Source organism: Solanum verrucosum, unplaced genomic scaffold (assembly GCF_900185275.1).
Source record: "Solanum verrucosum unplaced genomic scaffold, falcon-dt-bn FXZP01000180.1, whole genome shotgun sequence".
NCBI classification, from domain to species: Eukaryota; Viridiplantae; Streptophyta; class Magnoliopsida; order Solanales; family Solanaceae; genus Solanum; species Solanum verrucosum.
Genome location: NW_026020402.1, coordinates 2,571,046 through 2,594,970, shown reverse-complemented (window position 1 = coordinate 2,594,970; position 23,925 = coordinate 2,571,046). Strand labels below are relative to the sequence as shown.

The window sequence follows — 23,925 nt, the reverse complement described above, 5'->3', positions numbered from 1 at the left end:
GTGAGATGAGTGGTCCTATATAGGATGGGGCCAGTATGGTTGTGGAAGAGAAAATGCACAATAATGCAAATATAAACAAAGAGACACCAAAAACTGAATCCTGGATGCTAAAGTTAGGTGCACATATATTCAAAAGGCCACTAGCTAAGCATGGAGGGCCAACTCAGCCTAAGTTGAATCCTATGTAATCATTGATCAATTTGGAGGTTCTAATTAGAGTTTTGTACATATTGTCCCATCCATATGATGTGTTCTTCCCAAAGCAGACTAGTTCTGTACACGATGTGATTTTGGCTACTGCCTTCTAATTCACAGCTAGCATGTATATTCAATACATGCCACTAGTGTGCGTACACATTGAATGTATTTTGGAATGAGTTGTACACAAGGGTAAATAATTTTGTTATGTACCGATAAGGATTGTGATAGAGTGGTAAGTACTCATTCATTCTTAATAAGATGTCTCATATTTGAGTCTCCCTCATACGGAGTCGCGTTTTGAGTTGTATACAAGGGTAAATAATTTTGTTATGTACCGATAAGGATTATGGTAGAGTGATAAGTACTCATTCATTCTTAATAAGACGTCTTATATTTGAGTCTCCCTGGTTAGTACGGAGTCGTGTTTGTTAGGGAACGCTTTTCGAAGCAATTCCAAAATTAGTTGGACTCCAACATAGATATCGGATATCAAATATTAGGTGGAAAACCAATCAAATAAAATAAAATTTGTACTATCAAATCGTCTAATAAATAATTAGACATAACAACTATGCATAAAGGGTGAACTTTATACAAAATCGTTTTTCCTCAACTTCTTCTTTGTCTGCTTCAAAAGCTTTGTTCGGTCTTGAATTCTTGATTAACGAAGATTTCATGACTTATTATATCATAAATTTTCCATAATTTTTTATTTATTTTTGGGTTGATTTTAGACTAAAAGGATATAAACTAGCTTAAGGTACATTCATGCGTGAAATAAATTTAAGATACACTTGGCACGAGTGCAACACTAAGTCTAAGTCGAACTTCACTCATTGAAGACACCATGAGTGAAACTCCAAATTCTGAAGTTTGGTCTTGTCAAGTCTGAAGTCACCTTCAATCAAGTATGTCTGAAGTCGGTCTTGACAAGGTATACCAAACTTCAGATAAACATGTTTAATATTTAATCTAGACCAAATTTCAAATAAAAATGTCTGAAGTTAGATGCAAATTAATTTTCAACTTCAATCATGGGTAAATTTGCAAGATAATTTTTAAATATAAATTAAATAATGGCCCAAAATCGGATATTTGTGAACTTTGCCCTCATATTTGTCAAACTTGATAAATCTTGTGCCTAGCTTTTTTTACCTTTGTAATGTGTGATTGATTGTGTGCTTTTATTAGGTTTGCAATTGTCATGACACATTTTCTACTGTAACTATTGTCAATCTTCTTTGAAACAGTAAAGAAATTAATTAAATACGTCAAAATCTTTTCTTCTTCTATACTTTTTTTTTTCAAGAAAGGGGAAATCCTCCCAAGTCTTTGTTCCCCACTCATTCTCCACTTCTAGCACTCTTCGTTAGAGGGGACATATTTCTAGCAACTTACCTAATTAACTGGACGTTTAACTTGCTCAGTAAATTACTAGGCTATTTCCTCTGTCTTAATTTATGTGGTATATTTAGTTTTTTTTAAAGTTAAACCGTTTAAATTTGACCAACAATTTAGACATGAAATCTTTAGATTTTTTGAATGAAATTTATATATTTATAAACTACGTAAAAAGTATTATAACTATAACTCACAATAATTGACAATTCAAAAGATTTAAAAAATGTATGAAAAATTTACAGTCAAACATAAATTTGTTTGAATCTTGAAATTCAAAAAATGTCACATAAATTGGGACGGAAAGAGTATTTGGTTGCAAGTTGCATAAGTCGCCATCACACTTCTTTTCCATGATCCCACAAGGCCACAACATTTAAATTAAAATTTATGAGTTTGAGATTTTAGTCTTTCTGACCTGAAGTTCTAAATTAATAATATTATATATATTATATGAATACTTTATAAAAAAAAAAAGGTTTAAGTCATTTGCAGCCCTTTAAAGTTGTTCACATATTTCAGTTAGACACCTTAATTATGATTATTACCTATTGAATATCTGAATTGTTCAAAAAGTATACTTATTAAACACAAAATGTTGATATGGCACAAGAAGTGTTTTTCACTTCCGCTAAGCGCGTGAAAAAAATCTTAAATAACGTTTTATATTTTTATTTTTTCCAAAAAAACTTAATACTTTTTCTTCTTTGACTGCCATTTGGCATTTAAATATTTAATTTAAAAAAATATTTTAAAAAGTAATATTGATTCTTAAAACTAAAAAAAAAAAAAAAAAAGTCCCCACTCCACCCCTTTAAGTCGTCTTCTCCAAGAAGGCCACTGCACTCCATTTTATTTTTTTGCTTTTCTTTTTCTATTCTATTTCTTTTCAATATTTATTAAAAAATTAAAATTGAATCAGCTAATTGAATTTGGAGGAAAAAAAGAAGAAAGAACATGGGCTGAAAAAAGTTAGCTGATCGACGTCATCTCGTCACCTTCAAATAAATATTACCATTCAAATTAAAATGTAAACCCACTAAATTATCAAAAATAATATCAGATTGATTCGATAAAACTAATTTAGGTCCTCTCAATTTCTCTTTGCTATCGATTTCAAGACGATTGACAGACTCTCTTACTTCATCACTCTTATATCAGTCTCTTTGAATATATCTCTCTTTGACGTATTAGGAATTAAAAATAATTATGTAAGCAATTACCAAAGAAAATGAGTTTTATCGTTTGAGAAAGAAAATCTTGCTAGGAAGAAGATGAAGAAGAAAGGGAGTTGGGGTAGGGTTGGCTTCTCATTTATTTTGTTTTTATAAAAAAAAATAGATGGAAAATTTATTTGATATAATTTTCATTCTTTTTAACATTAAAATTCCTTTTTTTTTTATAATTATTGGGCCCAACGCCACATGTTATCTTTTAATTAGTCATTTTGTCACATCACAGCAAGTGTATTACACATACTTTTTTTTTTTTTTGCTTATTATCGAAAAATGTCTAATATGAACAAGTTTTGAATAGATAAAAGTGTGTAAGGTACTAATCCTAGTTGAAGAGTCTAAGTAAATTATGCGAATAACTTTAAGAGACCGCAAATGACTTAAGCCTAAAAAAAACAATACAAAATTTGAACTAAAATTATACAACTCACTTTGTGCTCTCGATCTCCACCCCTGCATGCTCCTATTTATTACTACTACTGTTTTACTCCTGATCCTTCTTAGTGGTCACAATTCACGATACTGTTATGCATGACTTCTATATATATATATATAGGCTATAGTTTATATTATTTCCGTTTACTTTTAATTGTCATAACTTCCTTTTTAGAGTGAAATTATTATTATTTTGACTAATATTGTACGATATATTTTTTCATCAAATTGATATTTAAAAAATTACAATTTATTGTACTTTTTCTATAGTTTTTGAATATCTAATTTTTTTTTGTTTAAAATATCAAATTAATGTAATCTAATTTAACTTTAAAAATTAGTCAAATTGACTTTTGAAAAAACGTAACATGACAAATAAAAGTGGACAGAAGAATTAGATATTAACAAAATTGTACTAACGGTTATCGTAATTGACAGTAAATCAAGCTGATTATTGTACTCCTCTACCTTAATCAAACCCGTACATTGAGGGGGTAAAATTGTGATACAACCCCACCATTGGCAACAAGTACAATAAAATTAACCTAAAACAATTAACAAGCACAATACTTTTACAAGATTAAACCTACTATCTAATTACATCTCAAAATGAACAGTAACTAATTCTAAAATATGCACAAAGGATTTAGCCTAACTGTTAATAGACCAATTGAAAATCATGAGAAATCAGAATTCAGATCTCACAAACAAAGACGAAAAAAAAAAATACTAGCTACTTGTAATATCTATCTAACTAAGCCTTGATACGCAAAGTTATCTAATAATACATGTGTTGATGGAAAATAGGCAATGCAATAGTTGAGATAGGCTACTCATTTATTGAACTCAACTTTGCGGTGAACTTCTTTCTCCTGCCATTCCCTTTAGGAGTAGGATCATTATTATCATCCACCATATTTTTTTGAAAAATTGGGACCACTTTTTTCAAATACTATAAATTTTTCACCACTACTACTACTACTATGGTTTAATGCAGAGCTAGCCTTGACAGCTAATGCAGCCATTTCTTCAGCTTTCAGCTTATGTTTTAGTTGGCTCAAAGGTAAGGCAAAATATAGCTGACCAAGCTGAAGCTCTTCTTCGGCTTTTACGGCGCAAACGACGTTTCCAAAATCCATTTCGTCGGAGTTACAAATGAAGATTGTAGGGTCGTTTTGTAATAAGAAAGAAGCTTTAATTGGATAAGAAAACTCTTGTAATCTTCCATCGTGAAGTATTAATTTGGCTGTGGCTACTGATGTGGATTCGTATGAACTGCATATAATGCCCATTATGTAAATGTATGAATTGGAGAAAGGGAAAGAGATATTGTAGCTAGTAATTTAATTGTTGTTTGAAAAGACACAACGGCGAGTGAGAAAAGAGAAGAGTGGTGAGGTTTATAAAGGCCACCTCTATTTGTCATGTAGTAGTATGAGAAATACAATATTTTTTGCTTCATCTTGATGTGACACCTTTTAAATTTGGTGTCCTCTCGAAATAGTGAGAGTACTATTAATATAACAACAAAAATTGTGGTAGAGTGGCGAGTAAGTATTCCTCCAATTTTAATTAGAGGTTTCAGATTCGAATCTTTTTAGATATCGAGTTGCTTTTGTTAGAGAGCATTTTACCTCTAATGCGGAACTTTTTGGCGCGAATCTAGATTTAGTCGGGCTCCAATAATGTGGTACTAGACCTATACTAGGTGGAAAACAAAAAAAAAAAAGACTATTATTAATATAATATATAAATGTTAAAGACGACACTCCCGATATGATTTTTTCCATTTTCTCAGGTTAAAACTCGAAATTTTTGGTTAATGGAAAGAAATGAATTTGAGGCTACCCAACACTAAAAATTACCTCACGGGAAATGAATTTTTTAGGTCTATAAAAAAAATCATATTTCATTCAATATGGGACTCTTCAACTTCACCACCCCACCCCATGCCTAGTATGGTGCGTGTATAGGCAATTAACGTGGGGTCAAACATCAATACACAATAATTAGGGAGGATCATGCTCTCATATCATGTAGAGAAATTAATTTTGAGTAACTCAATGTAATTTTAAAAATTAGCTTATGAAGAGGATTGTCCAAATAAATATAGGATTACCACTATTTTACCTGGAATTTTTCAATTGTTAATAAACCTTAAATGGAAGTGCTTAACGTTTTATATACTGATAAATTACATGAAGTCAAACTTATTCATAATTCTCATTTGGACCGAAAGATTGTGATGTATATAAGTTGCACGCACTAACAATAAATTAAGGAAGATATTATTAACAAACCATTGAAAAGTCAGATGCAGGTCCTTTCTATTATTATTAGTATTACCCTAGTTGCAATATACTTTTTATTCTTCGATCTCAATTTTATACGATTCATTTTACTCTTTAGTCGGTCTGGAAAAAGTATGATATATTTTTATATTTAAAACTAATTAATTAAACTTTTAAATGTTCATTTTAGTTTTAATGAAATAATTTATAGTCAACAAACATTTATTACCTATTAATTTTAAGCCACACATTTTAAAAATATTTCATTCTTAAACTCTATGTCAAGTAAAAAAAACTAAATTTTAAAAAATGTCAAGTCAAACTATATAAGATAAATTGAAATAAAAAATAATTAAAATAGTAATTGCATGCTAGAATTGTTAAATTTATAATAATAATGTATAGTGTAAGAATATTCACCTAACATACTAAAGGGAAAAGTCAGATTTACGCCTCCTTAATTATATAAAATATCTTAATTTTACTTTATGTTATATCCAAAGATTACAAAAAACGTTTTTGGGGAGAGTCTCGGGGGGGCGTACCAAAAATGCTCCGGGGCGCAAATTGAAGACGTACATCCATAAGACGCGTAAGCCCCGAGCAAAAAGCGTAAGTCCTGGGCGTAAAAACGTACGCCCCAGGCGTTTTTTATTTTTTTAAACCTTTTTTTGCTTTAAATCAATTTTTTTTTTATTGGTGTAATGATATTTCTCAAATCGTAATTATAATACTTTTTTTCCCTTCATTATTGATTATTAATACCTATCTCAAATAAAATCATACTCCCTCCGTTTAAAAAAGAATGATCTCCTTTCCTTTTTAGTTTGTTTTAAAAAGAATGACCTATTTCCTTTTTTGGTAACATTTTAATTTCAGTTTTCCACGTGGCATGTTTAAATTCACAAGATTGAAGGGCAATTTAGTACATTTGATATAACTTTAATTTAGGACCACGAGATTCAAAAGTCTTCTTTATTTCTAAAACTTTGTATCAAGTCAAACCAGGTCACTCTTTGTGAAACGGAGGGAGTAATATTTTTTCAATATATTATAGGTTATTTATAAAAATTATTTGTAAAATCATTGAAGTTTCATTTTGCTCATTTTCTTCGTAAGAAAATTATAAAATTGAATATACATGAGGCTATGCGCTGTAGATTCATGGGACTTACACTTTGTGTCTCAGAGCTTACTCCTCGTCCCATACTGCATAAAACGCCTCGCCTCACGCCCCTACCTTTCAAAACACTAGTTAGAATCATTCATTCATATTCTTATAATTAGCTAATTGACTCACATTTGCTCTTTATTCTAACAAAACTCCAACATAAGCCGGATAGTTTTTACGTGTCAAAATATTTGAGAGAAAAAATGGCTTAGAATTAGGCTTTGTTATCTTCGTAACGGAATACGGATAAGATAAAGAAATTGAATATGGGAGAATATAATTCTAAACTAGTAATATATTAGTATGAATCACTCTAAAGTATGACAATAATATAAACAAATTAAAATATTTTGGATAGTAAAGGAATAGCGATGACACTTTCCGAAATAAATTAAATAGTGTATTATATTTTCTTTTTATTTTTATCTGGTGTTCAGAATTCGTATTGAAGTCTATTAATTAAAAAAAAAACCGTATTGAAGTCTCGATTAAATCTAATTATACATGGCATAACTTATTTGGAAATAATGTACCTCATAGAATTTTCATCATACCTAAATTTAAAATCAAAACCTCTTATTAAAAATGAAACAATTTCACCATTGCATCTGAACTTACTATTTCAAATTATACAAATGCACTTTACTTAAATCAAAAGGTAAAATGGGATGCCACAATGCATTGCCAGGCTGTAAAATGGGGGTGACAGGTTGTATAAGTGACCTTTCACACTGCCCCACGTTTCACCAAGCTAACTTCCAAATCAGGGATTCAGCTGCCTTATTGACTTATTCTCTACCTTTTTCTCCAATTATAATAATTCCAACCTTAAAAGTATTAATCATCAACTAAGGGTGTTCACGGTTTGGATAAAAACGATCCAAATTGAAAAATTAAATTAAATCGATAAAATAAAATCAATTTTATTTGGGTTTAATTTGGTTTTAGATTTTTGAAAACTGATAGTATTTGGTTTGGTTATGATTTTATTCGAAAAAACTGAAGAAATAATTGAACCAAACCGATGAATTATATAGATATATTTTATTAATATACATACTTAATATATTATTTTTTATAAACAACTTTAAAGATCTTATATATATTTTCATTAAAATTTATTTATAATTTACTTATTGAAAGCAAAAATGCCCAAGATGAAAACATTTATCTTATTGATTTCATGTATATGAGTGTCTATGACAATTCTTTGTGGGACTGAAAATGTTAGTCTCTTCCTTCTAGGTCAATATAGTGAATTTTAAAGCTTATTGATAGTACATTTAGTGATCGAAAGTTCAGTAATTTAAGTCATTCTAACTATTTTTCGTCTTGAATGGATTGTTGTCACTTTTTTCATTTTGAATGAATTGTTTCTTTTATTTTTGTGTATGATTAATAACCAAATAAGCGAACCAAATCAAACCAAAACCGATAACCACCAAACCGGTAAATGTATATTATATTTGGTTTGGTTTTGTTTTGATAATTTTAAAATCGATTGAGTTGGTTTGGTTTTGGTTTTGACCAATTACCGATCCAAACCTACTCGTGAACACCCCTAATTCTATCTATACAATATACACTCCACTTCCTAAACAAGTGGTATTTAACAAAATAAATAATATTTTACAACACCAAATTAATTATATTTTTTGACCGAGAAACTACTAAATAACTATTCTTTCCGTCTCGTTTTATGTAAGATAGTTTGACTCGGTACGAAGTTTAAGAAAGAAAGAAAGACTTTTGAAAATTTGTGTTGCTATAAATCATTTCACTAGCGATAAAATGAACATTTTAAAATTAAATTGTTACTTAATATAAAAATGTGTCATTCTTTTTTAAACTGACTAAAAGAAAAGTAAATCATATAAATCGAGACGAAGGGAATACATTTTTTACAAGGCATTAATGAAGGGTAAGTTTTACTTTCTAGGATTAGATTGTTTTTTAAATGGTATGTCCAAATTAAAATCGGCATTTACTTTTTTCGTTTAAATTGATTGTCTGGTTTTAATTTGATATACATAGTTTGGAATCTTAAACTAAAGATATATACATAGAATATATTAAATGTACTTTAATTTTGTAGTCTTAAATGTGTCATTTGAAAAATTAAAGTTAAAGAATTATCAAAAAAGGAAAAAGGCATTCTTTTATAAATAAATTAAAAAGAAAAGTTGGACAAACAAATTCAAACAAAATATATCATTTTTACCTAAATTTGATTATATATGAAGTTTAAAAAGTAAAAGAAGGTTTCAGTTTAAATTATCTTCAGCTATTCACGTGTATAATGTATTGAAATACTCTTGAAACTTTATTGCTTTAAGCAATGTTAGCTAAAATATTGAAAATATATTTTAAAAAATTAATAAATATAAAAAAGATTTTAAAAAAAACAAATTAAATAAAGAAGTAAGAAATATAAATTAAAGCAATAAAATACAGTAGTTATTATTTGGAGTATTACATGTTAATTAGGAGTAATATTCATATAAGGTGACGGTGAATAGTGATAGTGTTATTTATACTTTAGGCAATAAAAGAAATTCAAACAATCGATATTACTTTGAGATCGAAACATTGTTATTATCAAGATGTAGCTAATTACTTAATATAGACTATTTGAAAAAAAAAAAATCAACGTATTGAAAATGTTTATTTTAGATTAAAAATATTTATCTTCCACCTATTGATCTTTAATTGATCTTGAAAATAGTAAAACAAATTTTATAAATCCTTCACAAAAATAAATAAATAACATTGCCCTTTATAACGATCAAGATTTATAAGTTCATCTATCCAAATGAATTCTTTAATGATACTCCCATAACTATATCTTAATATAAACACATGTAATGTATTAGTGAATTTAATAAAGGTGAGCAGGTTTAATTGAAGGTGGGTCTTCAAAACCTAACCATACCACCAAATCTTGACTGGCTAACGTATCTTAGCTTTATTATTTAAATTATTAATAATAGAAAGGCAAACATTATCTAATCTAATCTAATCTAATCTAATCTAGAAGAAGGTCTATTGGCTGGCCACTAACAAAACAAGCAACCTCTGCCTTTGATAGTGATGCAACATTCTGAACCCTGCATCATTATATACTCTTTCCTTTTCTTCTTTATTATTATATAGTATTTTTATTATATAGATGACACTATAGTCTATACATATGCAATATAATTCTCTATTTGAAATTAAATACGAAAGCTTACAGAGATTAAGGTAGTTTTTTGGTCTAAGATAATAGTAGAAATGAAACTTGCTTAAATTTTGTTTTCTTCCTTGATGACGGTTTGATTCCTGACATATAAGATAGAGTTATTTTTATTTTTTTTATAAACTTAGAAACAAAATTTTGATCAAAGTTTAATTAGAACTCTAGGTTTGTCCTTTTAACTAATTAATATAGTTTTCTATGTAAGCTTTTAAAATAATGTAAATGTAGTTAATTGTGTCATTAGAGATGAAAGGAAAATAGGCTATCCACGTTGAATTTGGGAATAGAGATCACTTGTATATATATATATATATATATATATATATATGTCGTTGTCCCAACAGCCCAACAGCAGCTTAGGTAGTATGATCTGATCTTTAATTCTATAAAGATCCATCTTTTTCTTGTTTCCTATGGCCACAGAAACTGCACATCAACCTTCTCTTCTTTACATTTTCTTTTTTTGTTGTTTGCATTATTTAACCACTCAAGAGTATTCTTCTCTGACCATTTGGGGTGGGCTATTAATGTTGATTGTTTAGGCAGATCGTGACTATTTGTCTGTTTTGATCAATTCCAAAATTAAGTTGCCTATTTGAAATTTTTACTTCAAAATATGGCACTTTTAGAGTTATTATGCTACGTTGAACCACAAACATGAAAAATATTTCTCGTGTTCAAACCAAAAACGAGAAAAAAAATGGCATGACAACAATTTCAATTTCTACTCTAGCAACGTTATCTTTGAGACGTGAAACACCGGAGAATAATAACATAAAAACAGTTGAGAATATGTCTCAAGATATTGCAGAAATAAAATTAGAATCCTATTTGACTTAAATTTAGGAGTTAATTTCTTTTAGTTGTTATTTGAATTAAACTGATAAGTTTATAACGTATTTTTCTATTTTTAGTTAGGATTATATCTATAAATATAAGTCTCTAGATTATTAATAAAATAATTTCATTTGACAATATTGCAGTATTTTTTCTCTCAATGTCTTTCTTTGTCTGTTATTTTATTATTATTATTATTATCTTTATTTTTTTTAAAAAAACAACAATTGGTATCAGAGTCTTCTTCTTGAGGGACCTGTGAGTAGAAAAATGGATTTCGAAAATAGTTTTTCACGAATGGCTCCTCCTATTTTTTGATGGTGAGAATTATTAACTATGAGTTGTGAGAATGGAAACATATTTGGAGGCTCTTGATCTTTGAGAAGTCGTGGAAGAGGATTATGAAATTAATTCGCTGCCAAATAATTCCACTATGGCCCAAATCAAGAGTCACAAGAAAAAGAAAATCATTAAGTCCAAAGCAAAAGTAACTTTGTTTGTTGTTGTTTCGACAACTGTTTTCACGAAAATCTCGACTCTCACATCACCAAAAGAAATTTGGAATTATCTGAAGAAATAATATGTTGGAGATGAAAGAATACAATGAGTGAAGGTATTAAATTTAATGAGGAAATTTAAATTAAATTGTAGAGAATGAAAGAGTCAGACATAGTCAAAGAATACTCTGGTAGATTACTTGGTATTGTCAACTAAGGCTGGCACCGGACTGGGTTATATCGGTACCGTTCTGGTCCGGTAGTATCGAGACGGAATGGGATACATTGAATCGGTACTCGAAACGGGACGGTATCATGATTTGATACTAGTATACGGTACTGATTTATCCCGATTTCAGTCCGATCCGATCCGTGAAATCTTTGTAATTGTAATACAGCTATGAATAAATTGGATTGGTTTTTTTTAATTTTTGTCATTGTTTTATACGTTTATTAGCATTGCTTTTTTTGTTTTTTTTAATTTTTTTAAATTACAAACTTAATTCATCAACTTCATATTAACCTAAAACTATATAAATTTAACAAATTACAAACTTAAGTTATTTAAATTACAAGTTATAACTTATAAACTGTTATGACCGAAATAAGCAGGTGTAAAGCGGAAGATAGCAAAGCAAACCTCGAAAGACCATGAGTAAGAAGACAAACGAGAAATATACAAAGACACAAAGATTTAACGTGGTTCGGTCAATCGACCTACGTCCACAAAGGAGATGAGCAATTCACTATATAAACATGAGAGTACAAAATATAGAGAGAAATAACCTCAACCAATCACTCGGAATACATGGGAGGTTCACACAAGTGATAACGTATCAAGCTTGTGACCCACAAATATTCCCCCTAACCGCAACTCTCAAAGCCCTTAAGACTACATTGTGAATGCTGATTAAGTTAGAAGGAACAAGTCTATATTTATAGAGTCCTAGAACCTTTCCTACAAGAAAAGGACTAGTAAAATATTAAAACCTTTTCCTAAAAGGAAAACCTATTTATGGTAAGAAATTAGGGCAAATAACCCCAACATAAACTTCAAAAGATTCCAATCTTTAAAACTTATAACATAAACTCAAAAACTTAAAGAAAAAATAAATTTAATAAACTTAACTTACAAACTTATAAGTAAAAAATTTTAAAAAAATATCTTTAAAATAAATTTAAGTATAATTACAAATAAACATTATAAATTTCAAAACATAAATACTTTATAAACTATTAAACTTAGAAAAATAAAAAGCATTCATATTTTCGTAATTCAAAATAACTCAAAAAATATTATTTTTTGAAATAGCTATGTGTCATCCCGTTCCATTCCGATCTGTCCCGGTTCTATCCCGTTATATAGTGAGACGGGATGGAACCGAGTTTCCATCCCGGTAATTTCAGTATGGTTCATTTCGATACCGATCAACAACCTGGTCAAATCATCCCGGTCCGGTCCGATACCGGTTCATTCCGGTTTGGTGGTTCCATTCCGATCTGGTGCCCAATAGGTAAGATTATTATGCGTTGAATTTAAAGATAAAAGAATTGTTCAAAAAGTTCTTGTTACAGTGCCCGAAAGATATGAAACATGTATAATAACCTTGAAAAACACACAAGATCTATCCAAAATTACCTTGGCAGAATTGTTAAATTCTTTGCAGGCACAGAAATAAAGGAGGCTTATGAGGCAAGATGGCATGGTTGAAGGAGCATTAGTAGCCAGCCACAAAACTCAAAGTAAGGGTAATTTTTTGTAAAATTACCCACCTTGTATGCACTGTGATAAAAATAGACATCCTTCATATAAATGTTGAAAAAGACCAGATGCACAGTGCAAGATCTGCAAACAATTAGTCATGAAGTTGTGATTTGCAAAAGCAAATTTCAAAAAGATGAATTAGTTGCCCAAGTCACTACTGAAGAAGACGACCACTTATTTGTGGCAACTTGTTTTTCAGCCAAAAGAAACTGATTTTTGGATGATTGATAGTGGTTGTACAAACCATATGACATTTGAAAGAAATCTTATTAAAGAGTTCATTGCTATGAAAAATAAAAAAGTCAGAATTGGGAATGGTGATTGTATTCCTACAAAAGGAAAATGGTTTATTGCAATTAAAACAAATTCAAGTACAAAAATAATTTCAGATGTTCTTATGTGCCTGATATTGATAAAAGTTTGTTTAGTGTTGGTCAGTTAATAGAAAAAGGATTTAAAAAAGATTCTACTAAGCAAGAGATTTTACAAGTTGAAATGAGAAGTAAGAGTTTCTCATTTAATCCAACAAAAGATGCACACAAGCCTTGCAAGACAAAAGATGAATTGGTAGATTTGTTCACAAGGTCAATTTCAGATGAGACTACAATTTACAATTCCTGATCCAAGGATAAGTGTTGAGAATATGTCTCAAGATATTGTAGAAATAAAATAGTTAGTTATTTTTAGGATTTTTAAATTATGTTATTAGGGGTCGTTTGGTACAAAGGTCAATAATGCAGGGATTAGTAATGCAGGAATTAGTAATGCATGGATTATTTTTATCAAGTGTTTGGTTCATTGCTTCTCACCTAGTTTTGTTTGTGGTTTATAACTCTACAAAAAAAAAATCTTTCCAATTATACCCTTGAGTTATTATGGGATTTTCTATTTCATGTAATTGGGGTCAAGGTAGATAATTGACAAACAATATTATTTTTTTATAGCATTTTAACTAGCTAGGAGAATAAAAATTGTATTGTCATGTTCACTATTTTCTCACTTAAATTATTTGAGGGTAAATAATTGTCATCTTAATAAATTAGAGTTAATATCTCAAAAGGTCACACAACTGTAATAATTTATAGAGAAAATTTATTGAACTTTGTTTTGTATCAATAAATTAAAAAAACCCACTCTTTATCATAAAATAAAATAAAAATAAAAAATAAAAAATAGCAAAATAAATTAAACTATTTTTATACTCGAGATGTTTTTTTAAAAAAATTATTTTGAAAATTGATTAGATTCTTATGGGGGAAACGATCATCATCATATAAAATCAAATTGTTTGGTCTAATTTGAACAATTTTTATATTTTTGAGTGCAATAGTTTCTTAACTAATATATAAAATTGTTATCTAAAAGAAAAATTCATTTGAAAGTAAGTGGAAACTCAATTTTAATGCATTGCTTAACTTATATTTCTGATCTCTTTCATGAGTGGATTTCCATCTTATATACTTATTTTAATGGACGAATTCATGATTTATGTGGATGCTACTTGGTCATAAGTCCAAGTTGTGCAAATGAAGATAATAATCTATCTTTAGGCAATATATATATATATATATACGCTCTTGTTTTAGATTACTTGTGTAATGTTTCAATGTATTTTTGTTAAGAGGCAATATTTGACTTATGAATTGTTCTTAAATTCATACATCAACATTAGCATATTAGTCGGATTATAATATTTTATATTAACAATAAATAGATTAAATAACTCATATTTTAGCAACAAAAACTATGTCTAAATAATAAAATTTGTAAGCTAATTTATTTAAATAAATTTATTAGTATAAATATAAAACATAAAATTAAGAAAATAAATAAAATAATTAAAAAGATTTGAGGGGGTATTTTTGTCTTTACCTAGATTAGTCCCAGGGTATTAAATTTCATGTATTACTAATACCACCCAATGGAAGGTATTAGTTATACACCCTATAATACCATGTAAGGTGTATAACTAATCCATGGATTAGTTATACATAGACCCAAAATTCCTACCAAACATAGTACTAAATAATATCACACATAATACTTGAATTATTTCTCGTAATACTCCCTACCAAACAACCCCTTGGAGTCTTATTTGACTTGAATTTATGAGTTAGTTCTTTTTATTTGTTATTTGAATTAAACTGATAAGTTAGTAACATATTTTTCTATTTTTAATTAAGAATTATATCTATAAATGTAAGTCTCTGGATTATTAATAAAATAAATCCCCTTTGATAATACTGTAGTATTTTTTTTCTCAAAGTCTTTCTCTGTTATTTTCTTAATTTTTGTATTAAAAAAAACAACAAAAATGAATACCTCTAAACTATTATGGAAAATTGTATGTTGGTTTTTGATATATACTGATTGGAACAACAAAGGAAAAAATATATCATTTGAGGGTGCCTCAATTGGTTGACTATCTGAACTTTCACTTTGTTGGTAAAAAAGGTTCAATTTGCTACCTTGTAATCTCCTCCACCATTTCTCTTTTCCTTGCCCCCGATATAATTTTATAAAGAAAAAAAAGATATGATTTATAGTGAAAGCATGTCCAAGAGATGAATGGCTCTTGAGTTTTGAGTCTTGGTTCATGAACCGATAAATGCCTTTCAATATGCTGATAGAATGTATGTTAAAAGTACAAAACTAAGCTGAAAATCAATTTGATTCTCATGTTTGTCTTTACCACTTCATCTTTCAGTAGAACATCACTAATAAGATGCTTACTTAATCTCTGTGAACTTTCATTTATATTTAAAATTTGTTCGGTATAAATAAGTATAAGACAATAGTTACAATTATCTAATTAGGACAAGAGAACTCTGGTATCATGCAGAACAATTTGAATATCTAATCTAAAAGCTTCTCATATAAAAACAGTAATAGAGGAGTTCAAACTGGATCTGGTTGTGGATAGACTTCAACTTGTGTGGGGGGTAGAAAACGACGTTACCAAGTGGTTCAAGGCAGTAGATTGTGAATCCAAGCCATGCAAGTTTAATGATGCATGTCGTTTATAAATGGACTAAATACTTTAACGCAATGAGTGAACTAACTTTTAGTATCATTCTATGTATAACCCTTTCAGAGATCATAGCAGAACATATTAGTGACGATCTTTACTCCCTATTCGTTAAATCAAGAGACAACCAGGAGGGGTCCAGGACCAGAGATACACACAACTAATATAAGGTAGGAAGAAGCCAAAGATTGAAGAGCAAAGACGCCGATGACAAAATCCAAGTCAAGAAAGCCATGGCAGCAGAGAGTTGATATCGTAGGCATATATTGTCTCTGCAGTATACATTACCAGAAGCAATTAGGAAATCAGCCACACTAGCTGTGGAACACGACACGGCAAGTGACAGTACCGAAAGGACCTGTTTTGAATCCAATAATACGCTATTTGATCAGAACAAGATCATACAGTTGAGTTGACAGTAAATTTATCAAGGCACTTACCCAATCTCCTAAAACAACAGCTGACAATACTCTCCGCTGATTAGATGGACGTTTAGCCAACACTAAAAATGTATCAATCATTGCCAATCCCAAGCTCCATGGCGTTATCAAACCCATGGTTGTCACTAAGAAGCTGCAAACAACAATAGGTGAAATAGGTCATTTAACAGAGAAATCGCACCTCTGCAACTAGAGAATTGTAAGAACATACAAATATTCAGATTCTTACAACTGATTACTCGTGATCTATGCTTCCTTATAACTATGCACATAGGTATGGATTAGTTTAGAATGTAAAACTAGCCAGGGATAACAACTTCTAAATATAGAATCTGTTAAAAAGACTACACATACGAGATACCACCAACGGGTGTGGTGGGATGGATGGGATCCCTCAACGCTTCACCACATGTCTCAGGTGAGAACCTGGAAATGGAAAAACTCCTGGTAGGGAGCACTTCCCACCTAACTGGACCCTAGACAATGTGAATCCAGATTAGCTGGCCAGCGAATTTGATCGGAATAATCATCAACCAGTAGTAATATCAAAACCATGGACTACCAAAAAGTATCCGTTCGCTTCTCTTCCTACCGGTTCAGGAGCTTAGGCCCAAGCAGTGGCGGAGCCACCTTATGATGAGGGGTGTCAATTCGTTGTAAAATTACATTGTTTAGCTAGATTACAATTGTAAGTTTTATGTATAAATACTATTTGTTTACTCCCCCTGTTTATTATGTGCGTCTACCTTTATATATTTTGACACTCCTCGGTAAAAAAATTGGCTCCACCTCTGAGCCCAAGCGGTAGTAATTTCCTAGATGGAGTTGGCATACAGAGGCCCGACACCAGAGGTTGGTTGGTGCATTTGGTAAAGCATTCCGCTAGCTGGAGCATAGCAAGCAAGAAAGCTAAAAGCCAACAGTAAGGCCCGGAGCAGGGCATTAGGGTAGGTGATGGCCGTTGCATGGAGAAATTTAGCAATTTGCCGGAAACCGGCACCATCTACCCAAGCAAGAGTTATGCTAGAGAGCTTGTCTTTGGCAAAGAACAAGAAAATGAAAATGCGGGAATAGCACCTTAGAAGAAGAATATGATTTCGATCATCAATGACCATTAGATTAGAAATGAGGATATTTGTAATGAGGTGGGAGTGGCCTCTGTTGTGGACAAGATGATGGAAGCAAGAATGAGATGGTTTGGATATGTAAAGAGGAGATGCATAGATGGACCAGTGAGGAGGTGCATGAGGTGGGTTATATAGGGTACAAGGAGGGGCAGGGATAGGCCAAAGAAGTACTAGGGAAAGGTGATAAACAGGATACGACCCAACTTCAAGTTACCGAGGACATGACCCTAGATAGGAAGGTGTGGAGGACACGTATTAGGGTAGAAGGTTAGTAGATAGTGTAGTGTTGTCTTGCTTAGGGTGATTGGTGTTTGTCATTGTCATTATATTAGTATTATTGTAGTTCTTGTTTTTGATATTTCAATCACCGCATTATTTTGTTGTTACTTGCTATGTTTTCGTTGTTACTTGTTGTACCTGGATTTGATGTACTTGAGTCAAGGGTCTTTCTACCCTCTCCGGACTCACTTGTGGGATTTCCTGGGTATGTTGTTGTTGCAAACGATGGGCATACAACTCATACTTTAGAATCGGTTAAACAAATTATCATTGTGCATATGAGATACTAAATGAGATGTGATGGAACGAATGGGATCCCTCGACCCTTATCCAGAGGTTCCAGGATCAAGCCTTGAAAATGGAGAAACTTCTAGTAGAAAGCACTTTCTCCTTTAATGGGCCCTATGCAGGCCAAATTTAAATTAGTCTGCCCGCGAGTAACCTATACCAGATGGTTATACTAAAAAATTAAGAACTCCACATATGAAATATATTCCACTAACATCTAAGATTCTGTTTAATACTCTAATTGGACTAACAACTACATAGATGATTCCAAGCAGCATAAACCTCAACTAAGCACTTCCTAATGGCAGCTTTCACAACAAAACTCTGGATACAGTACAGATAAAATCTGATATGTGTTTCAAGTTCTTAGGTAAAGAAAGCATGTAATAATTAATATGACCTGTTTCAGTTATCACATTTTCAGGAAATATTTCTAACCTCAATTACGCATCCAAACCCGCAATAACCAATTAACTATTCTTATAAACTAACACAAGCATATATCCAACGTATAAGCTTCCTTAAGTTCGTGTAACTATTTCTTCCAAACTCCATTTTGAAGATGAACTTCACTCCTCTCTTGTGAAGATCCTTTTATTAACAGCTCTAAAAGGTCAAAGAAAGTGTCCATCAAAGGTCATTAAAAAGCTCTCTACCGGGCATTCACGTGGTAATTTCAAAAGTGCCTACTAGTTCAAGGTGGAAAGATTTTGTTTTTTTTTTATTTGATGACCGTGTCCGGGCCAGCTTTCGCACACCTTAACTAATTCCACCGCATATCTGCCACCTTCCACCAACAATAGGTATCAGATAACTCCGTCCAGGACAAATGGAAAGAATCAGTTAGTTTTTTTTTTTGTCTCCACTATGTTAAATTGATTCACACCAGTTGCCTGCTAAGGCCTAATTCAAGTTTAGTTTCCTTACAATTGGTTGCTCAATCTTTTCAATCCACTCATTTCATTTACATGCCGATTTCAAGAGCCTCCAAATTCACAGATTAAAACTTTGTATGCAAAAAGGAAAAAAAAAGACATGAATACTGAAAAGAGATGAAAGTAAAAAATTCAAGTACCAGAAGGGAGCGTAGCTGTAGCTGAAGAAAGAAACACCAAAACACATGAAAAGAAGCGAACTGACAGAGAAAGTAGCCTGTCCTAATCTCAAAGCTAAACCGGCACTCGTCCCCATAGCCCCCGGCTGTTTATCCATTTCATCACTAGCACACCACAGAGCGATTTACCCTCTTCTGTTTGTTAGAATTCTGCTATACATTCAATAATGTGCAGTTTTTTTAAACAGAGTGAATGGAATGCGAAAAGGAATTTTGGGGAAAATAATAGTGATGGCGATGTTGTAACGTAAGAATATCATACTACTTGCAATCTTTACTATGTCTGTATAGTTTGCTGAGCTGTGAGTTTCTAAAGAGAATTTGGTTTGTCTCGAGTGTAGCGACCCAGTGCCTGCCTAACAATAAATGTTGATGTTGCCTAACATATAGTAATTTGGTAGTATATCAATTATTCAATTGAAATTTGGAAAATTTGGACTGAAATTGGGCTAAAGTCAATTTGGGAGAACTCATTCAAATCACAGGCAATTTTGTTAATTTTAGTAAAGATTGGGTACCCATAATATAAAAAAGGATAAATTTAATTAATACTCCCTTATCTTTAATTACTTGTCCATTTTTCATTTTTAGTTATCCCTAGTTACTTATCCATTTTGATAAATCAAGAAAGAACAAATTCTTTTTACCTATTATACCCCAATTAATTACATTGAAAAAAGGTATAACTTTTTGAAAATCTTAAATTTTTAATTCATCCACTTCATAATGATGAATAGGGGTAAAATGGTAAACTCGCTATGTCAATTTTTTTTTTTTTAATAAGTGTGATAATTCAAAAGTGGATAGGTAATTAGTGACGAGTAAGCAAAAGTAGAGGTATCAATATTGTATTGTGGTGTAACAGCATTACTTTACTCTTAATTAGGGTAAGTGTCATTCATTGGGTCTGCACTAAAAAGAAAAAAAGGAAATTATGTGGAATAATAAACAGTTAATTTATATTAGGTATTATAGATATAAAAAAATATAAATTATAATTCGCGGCTATAGTTTCCTGAATTCTTGATATTCACCTGACTTGTATAATTCGGTTACTGATTATATAAATCCAAAATTTTGTATATGCTTACCCTAGCTATTTGTATACGATTTATGAAAAAAATCATAATAAATTACCCTATTTGTATATTGGCAAGCAAAATATGCAAATTGAGTTATGAAAAATTCCTAAATGAGTAAAGACAGATTTGTATATACTTACCCTATTTGTATATATACAAAACGGAACTATATCTATGGAGAGTAATTATCGAAACTATAGTTATAGAGTTATTATTCTATTATGTTTGCTATTTCTAAAATTTTCTCAAAAAATAATAATAACACAAGTAGAGGTATATTTTTTATTCTATTAAAAAAAGAGTAAATTTTGAATAACAAACATAAAAATCATATCAGCGTTCTATAGGTATGGTTTTGCTATTTTTGCGCTCCATAGCCAAATTATGTTTGCTATGGAGCATCTGATTTGTATAAAATTGCGGGTTTGTATAAAAATTGCGGCGATTTGTATGAAAATTGAGTTTGTATATGTATATATTATATGTGGATTTGTATAAAATTGCGGGTTTGTATAAAAATTGCGGCGATTTGTATGAAAATTGAGTTTGTATATGTATATATTATATGTGTTAGGCTAGACTGGCAAGCAAGATTGGGAGAGAAAGGAGAGATGCGAGCAGGAGAGTGAAGAGAAGTGAATTGTATATGTATATCGGTTAGATAATTGTATGTATGTAACTATTATGTATGTGTATCAATGATTATGTTTGTATATCTGCATAAAATTTGAATTCATATACAATTGAATTGAATTGAATTAATATACAATTGAATCGAGTTCAAACATTTGCATTAATATATCAAATCTCTCTCGCTTTATACAAACACAAATTATACATTGTACTTGTATAATTTGTGTTTGTATAAAGCGAGAGAAATGGGCAGTGAAAAAATTGTATTTGTATAACTATAAGTGTATAGGACGGAGATATATGTATTTGTATTTGTATATAATCTCTTTCGCTTTATATAAATACAAACACAATTTATATTTGTGTTTGTATAAATTGAGAGAGACAAGGGGGAGAATTGAGAGTGGCAAGCGAGATTCAGAGGAGAGCGAATGGCAAAAAATTTGCTACGAATTAAAATTAAATAAAACTTTAGCAATAATATTTATTTTAAATTAATAGTTTGTATGCACAATTTTCCTAAAAGCAATTAAAGATGAAAACATTTTAAATTAGTGAGAGCAAGCAATGCTACATCCAAGTTCTGTGACGAAAGTGTGTACTTTTTTCTTATATTTGGACAAACTACTGCATCCACTTTTGCGAGGGTAGCAAGGAACAAGCACATGCTGCCGAAGCTACCGTCAAGATTCGGTCTACATCCAAACTCACAGTTTATGCGTGCACTTGGACCTTCTGGAGATATACGACGTGCCCGTCAACTGTTTGATGAAATTCCCCACCCAGATATTCGATCCTGGACGCTCTTGATCACCGCATACACGAGGAGTGGATTTCCAAAAGAAGCATTGGAAGTCTATGACGAATTGCGAGAAAAGAAAGTTCATCCTGATCAGTTGGCACTATTATCAGTAACCAAGGGTTGTGCTGCTTTGGGCAACTTGATAAAGGCAAAAGGTGTTCACGAAGATGTAATTAGATATGGTTATCGCGCTGATTTGCTCCTTGGAAATGCACTAATTGATATGTATGGAAAGTGTAAATATGCTCTAGGTGCAAGAGAGGTTTTTGATAATTTAAGTGCTAAAGATGTTATCTCTTGGACGTCGATGAGTTCTTGCTATGTTAATTGTAAACTTCCAAGTGAGGCGATAATAATGTTCCGTGAAATGGGGTTAAATGGGATGAGGCCTAATCCTATTACATTGTCTACTGTACTTCCTGCCTGCTCAGATTTGAAAAGTTTGAATTTGGGTAGAGAGATTCACGGGTATATTGTGAAAAATGGAATACATGATAATGTGTATGTTAGCAGTGCTCTTGTGGACATGTATGCTAGTTGTTCGAGTATCAAACAAGCAGAGACGGTATTTAATAGTATGCGTCAGTTTGACTATGTTTTATGCAATGTTATTATGTCAGCATATTTCTCAAATGGGGAATGTGACAAAGCACTTCGCATCTTTGATCAGTTGCGAAAAGGAAGAACCAAACTGAATCACGATTCCTGGAATTCTGTTATTGGAGGGTGTATGCAAAGTGGAAGAACAGGTAAGGCGCTTCAAATACTTCATGAAATGCAGCAGTCAGGTGTAAAACCAAATAAAATCACGATCACCAGTGTATTACATAATTGTATAGATCTAGGAAGCATAAGAAGAGGGAAGGAGATTCATGGTTTTCTCCTTCGACATTTATTTTTGGAAGATGAGACAGTCTTCACTGCTTTGGTATTCATGTATGCTAAATGTGGTGACCTAGAACTATCTAACAGAATCTTCTATATGATGCCAAAAAAAGATACTATTGCTTGGAATACAATGATTATTGGAAATTCAATGCATGGGAAGGGAGAGGAAGCCTTGTTGCTTTTCCGTGAAATGGTAAGTTCAGGGGTGAAACCCAACTCTGTTACCTTTACTGGCGTCTTATCGGGTTGCAGCCATTCACAGCTGGTAGACAAGGGCCTTGTGATCTTTTACGCAATGAGAAAGGAACATGGAGTTGAACCTGATTCAGAACATTATTCATGCATGGTTGATGCTCTAAGCCGTGCTGGTCGCCTAGAACAGGCATATAATTTCATCCAAAACATGCCCATGAAACCAAGTGCTGGTGCTTGGGGAGCATTGCTTGGTGCATGTAGAGTATATAAGAACGTGGAAATGGCACGAGTTGCTGGAAAACAACTGTTGGAGATTGAACCAGAAAACGCTGGAAACTATGTTTTATTGTCCAATATCTATGAAGCTGCCAAATTACGAGAGGAGGCCTCAGAAATTAGGAAATTGATGAGAGAAAGAGGAATTATGAAAGTTCCTGGTTGTAGTTGGATTCAAGTGAAAGACAAAGTGCATACTTTTGTTGTCGGTGACAAGAATAATGCTCAGACTGCAGTCATTTACAGCTTTTTGACTGAAGTAGGTGAAAAGATGAGGTTAGCTGGGTATTTACCCTGTACAGACCTTGTTGGCCAAGATCTTGATGCAGAGGAGAAGGAAAACAGTTTGTGCAATCACAGCGAGAGGCTTGCTGTTGCCTTTGGGATTCTTAATTTGGATGGTGCATCATCCATTACGGTGTTCAAAAACTTGAGAATTTGTGGAGATTGCCATAATGCCATTAAGTATTTGGCTAAGATTGTCGGGGTGCAGATCATTGTGAGAGATTCTCTAAGATTTCACCATTTTAAAGATGGGTTATGCTCCTGTAGAGATTTTTGGTGAAATAACAAATGCCATCATGCATTAAACTTGATAAGCTGCAAATGTAATTCGTTCTTTAAGGGATATTTGGTGGACTAAGCTGATAATACTATGAAGAAGGTTCTTTTTGTTTTTCTCCAAGGAAAATAGAAGTCTGCAGA

The 23,925-nt window shown here is 31.4% G+C and overlaps 3 protein-coding genes across 3 annotated transcripts; 1 reads left to right on the top strand and 2 right to left on the bottom strand.

Moving 5' to 3' along the window:
• Positions 1–4,174: 4,174 nt before the first annotated feature.
• LOC125840155 (uncharacterized) lies at positions 4,175–4,561 on the bottom strand. The gene has a single exon (XM_049519118.1). The coding sequence runs from the start codon at positions 4,559–4,561 to the stop codon at positions 4,175–4,177; it is 387 nt and encodes a 128-aa protein (XP_049375075.1).
• Positions 4,562–16,193: 11,632 nt separating this feature from the next.
• Positions 16,194–19,572, bottom strand: LOC125840157 (CASP-like protein 5C3). The gene is made up of 3 exons (XM_049519123.1): positions 19,306–19,572; positions 16,537–16,669; positions 16,194–16,454 (listed from the first exon to the last, which is right to left on the bottom strand). The coding sequence occupies exons 1-3, from the start codon at positions 19,440–19,442 to the stop codon at positions 16,257–16,259; spliced, it is 468 nt and encodes a 155-aa protein (XP_049375080.1). The 5' UTR covers positions 19,443–19,572; the 3' UTR covers positions 16,194–16,256.
• A 2,152-nt stretch (positions 19,573–21,724) lies between these two features.
• On the top strand, positions 21,725–23,892 carry LOC125840225 (pentatricopeptide repeat-containing protein At1g20230-like). The gene has a single exon (XM_049519186.1). The coding sequence runs from the start codon at positions 21,725–21,727 to the stop codon at positions 23,783–23,785; it is 2,061 nt and encodes a 686-aa protein (XP_049375143.1). The 3' UTR covers positions 23,786–23,892.
• The last annotated feature ends 33 nt before the right edge of the window (positions 23,893–23,925 follow it).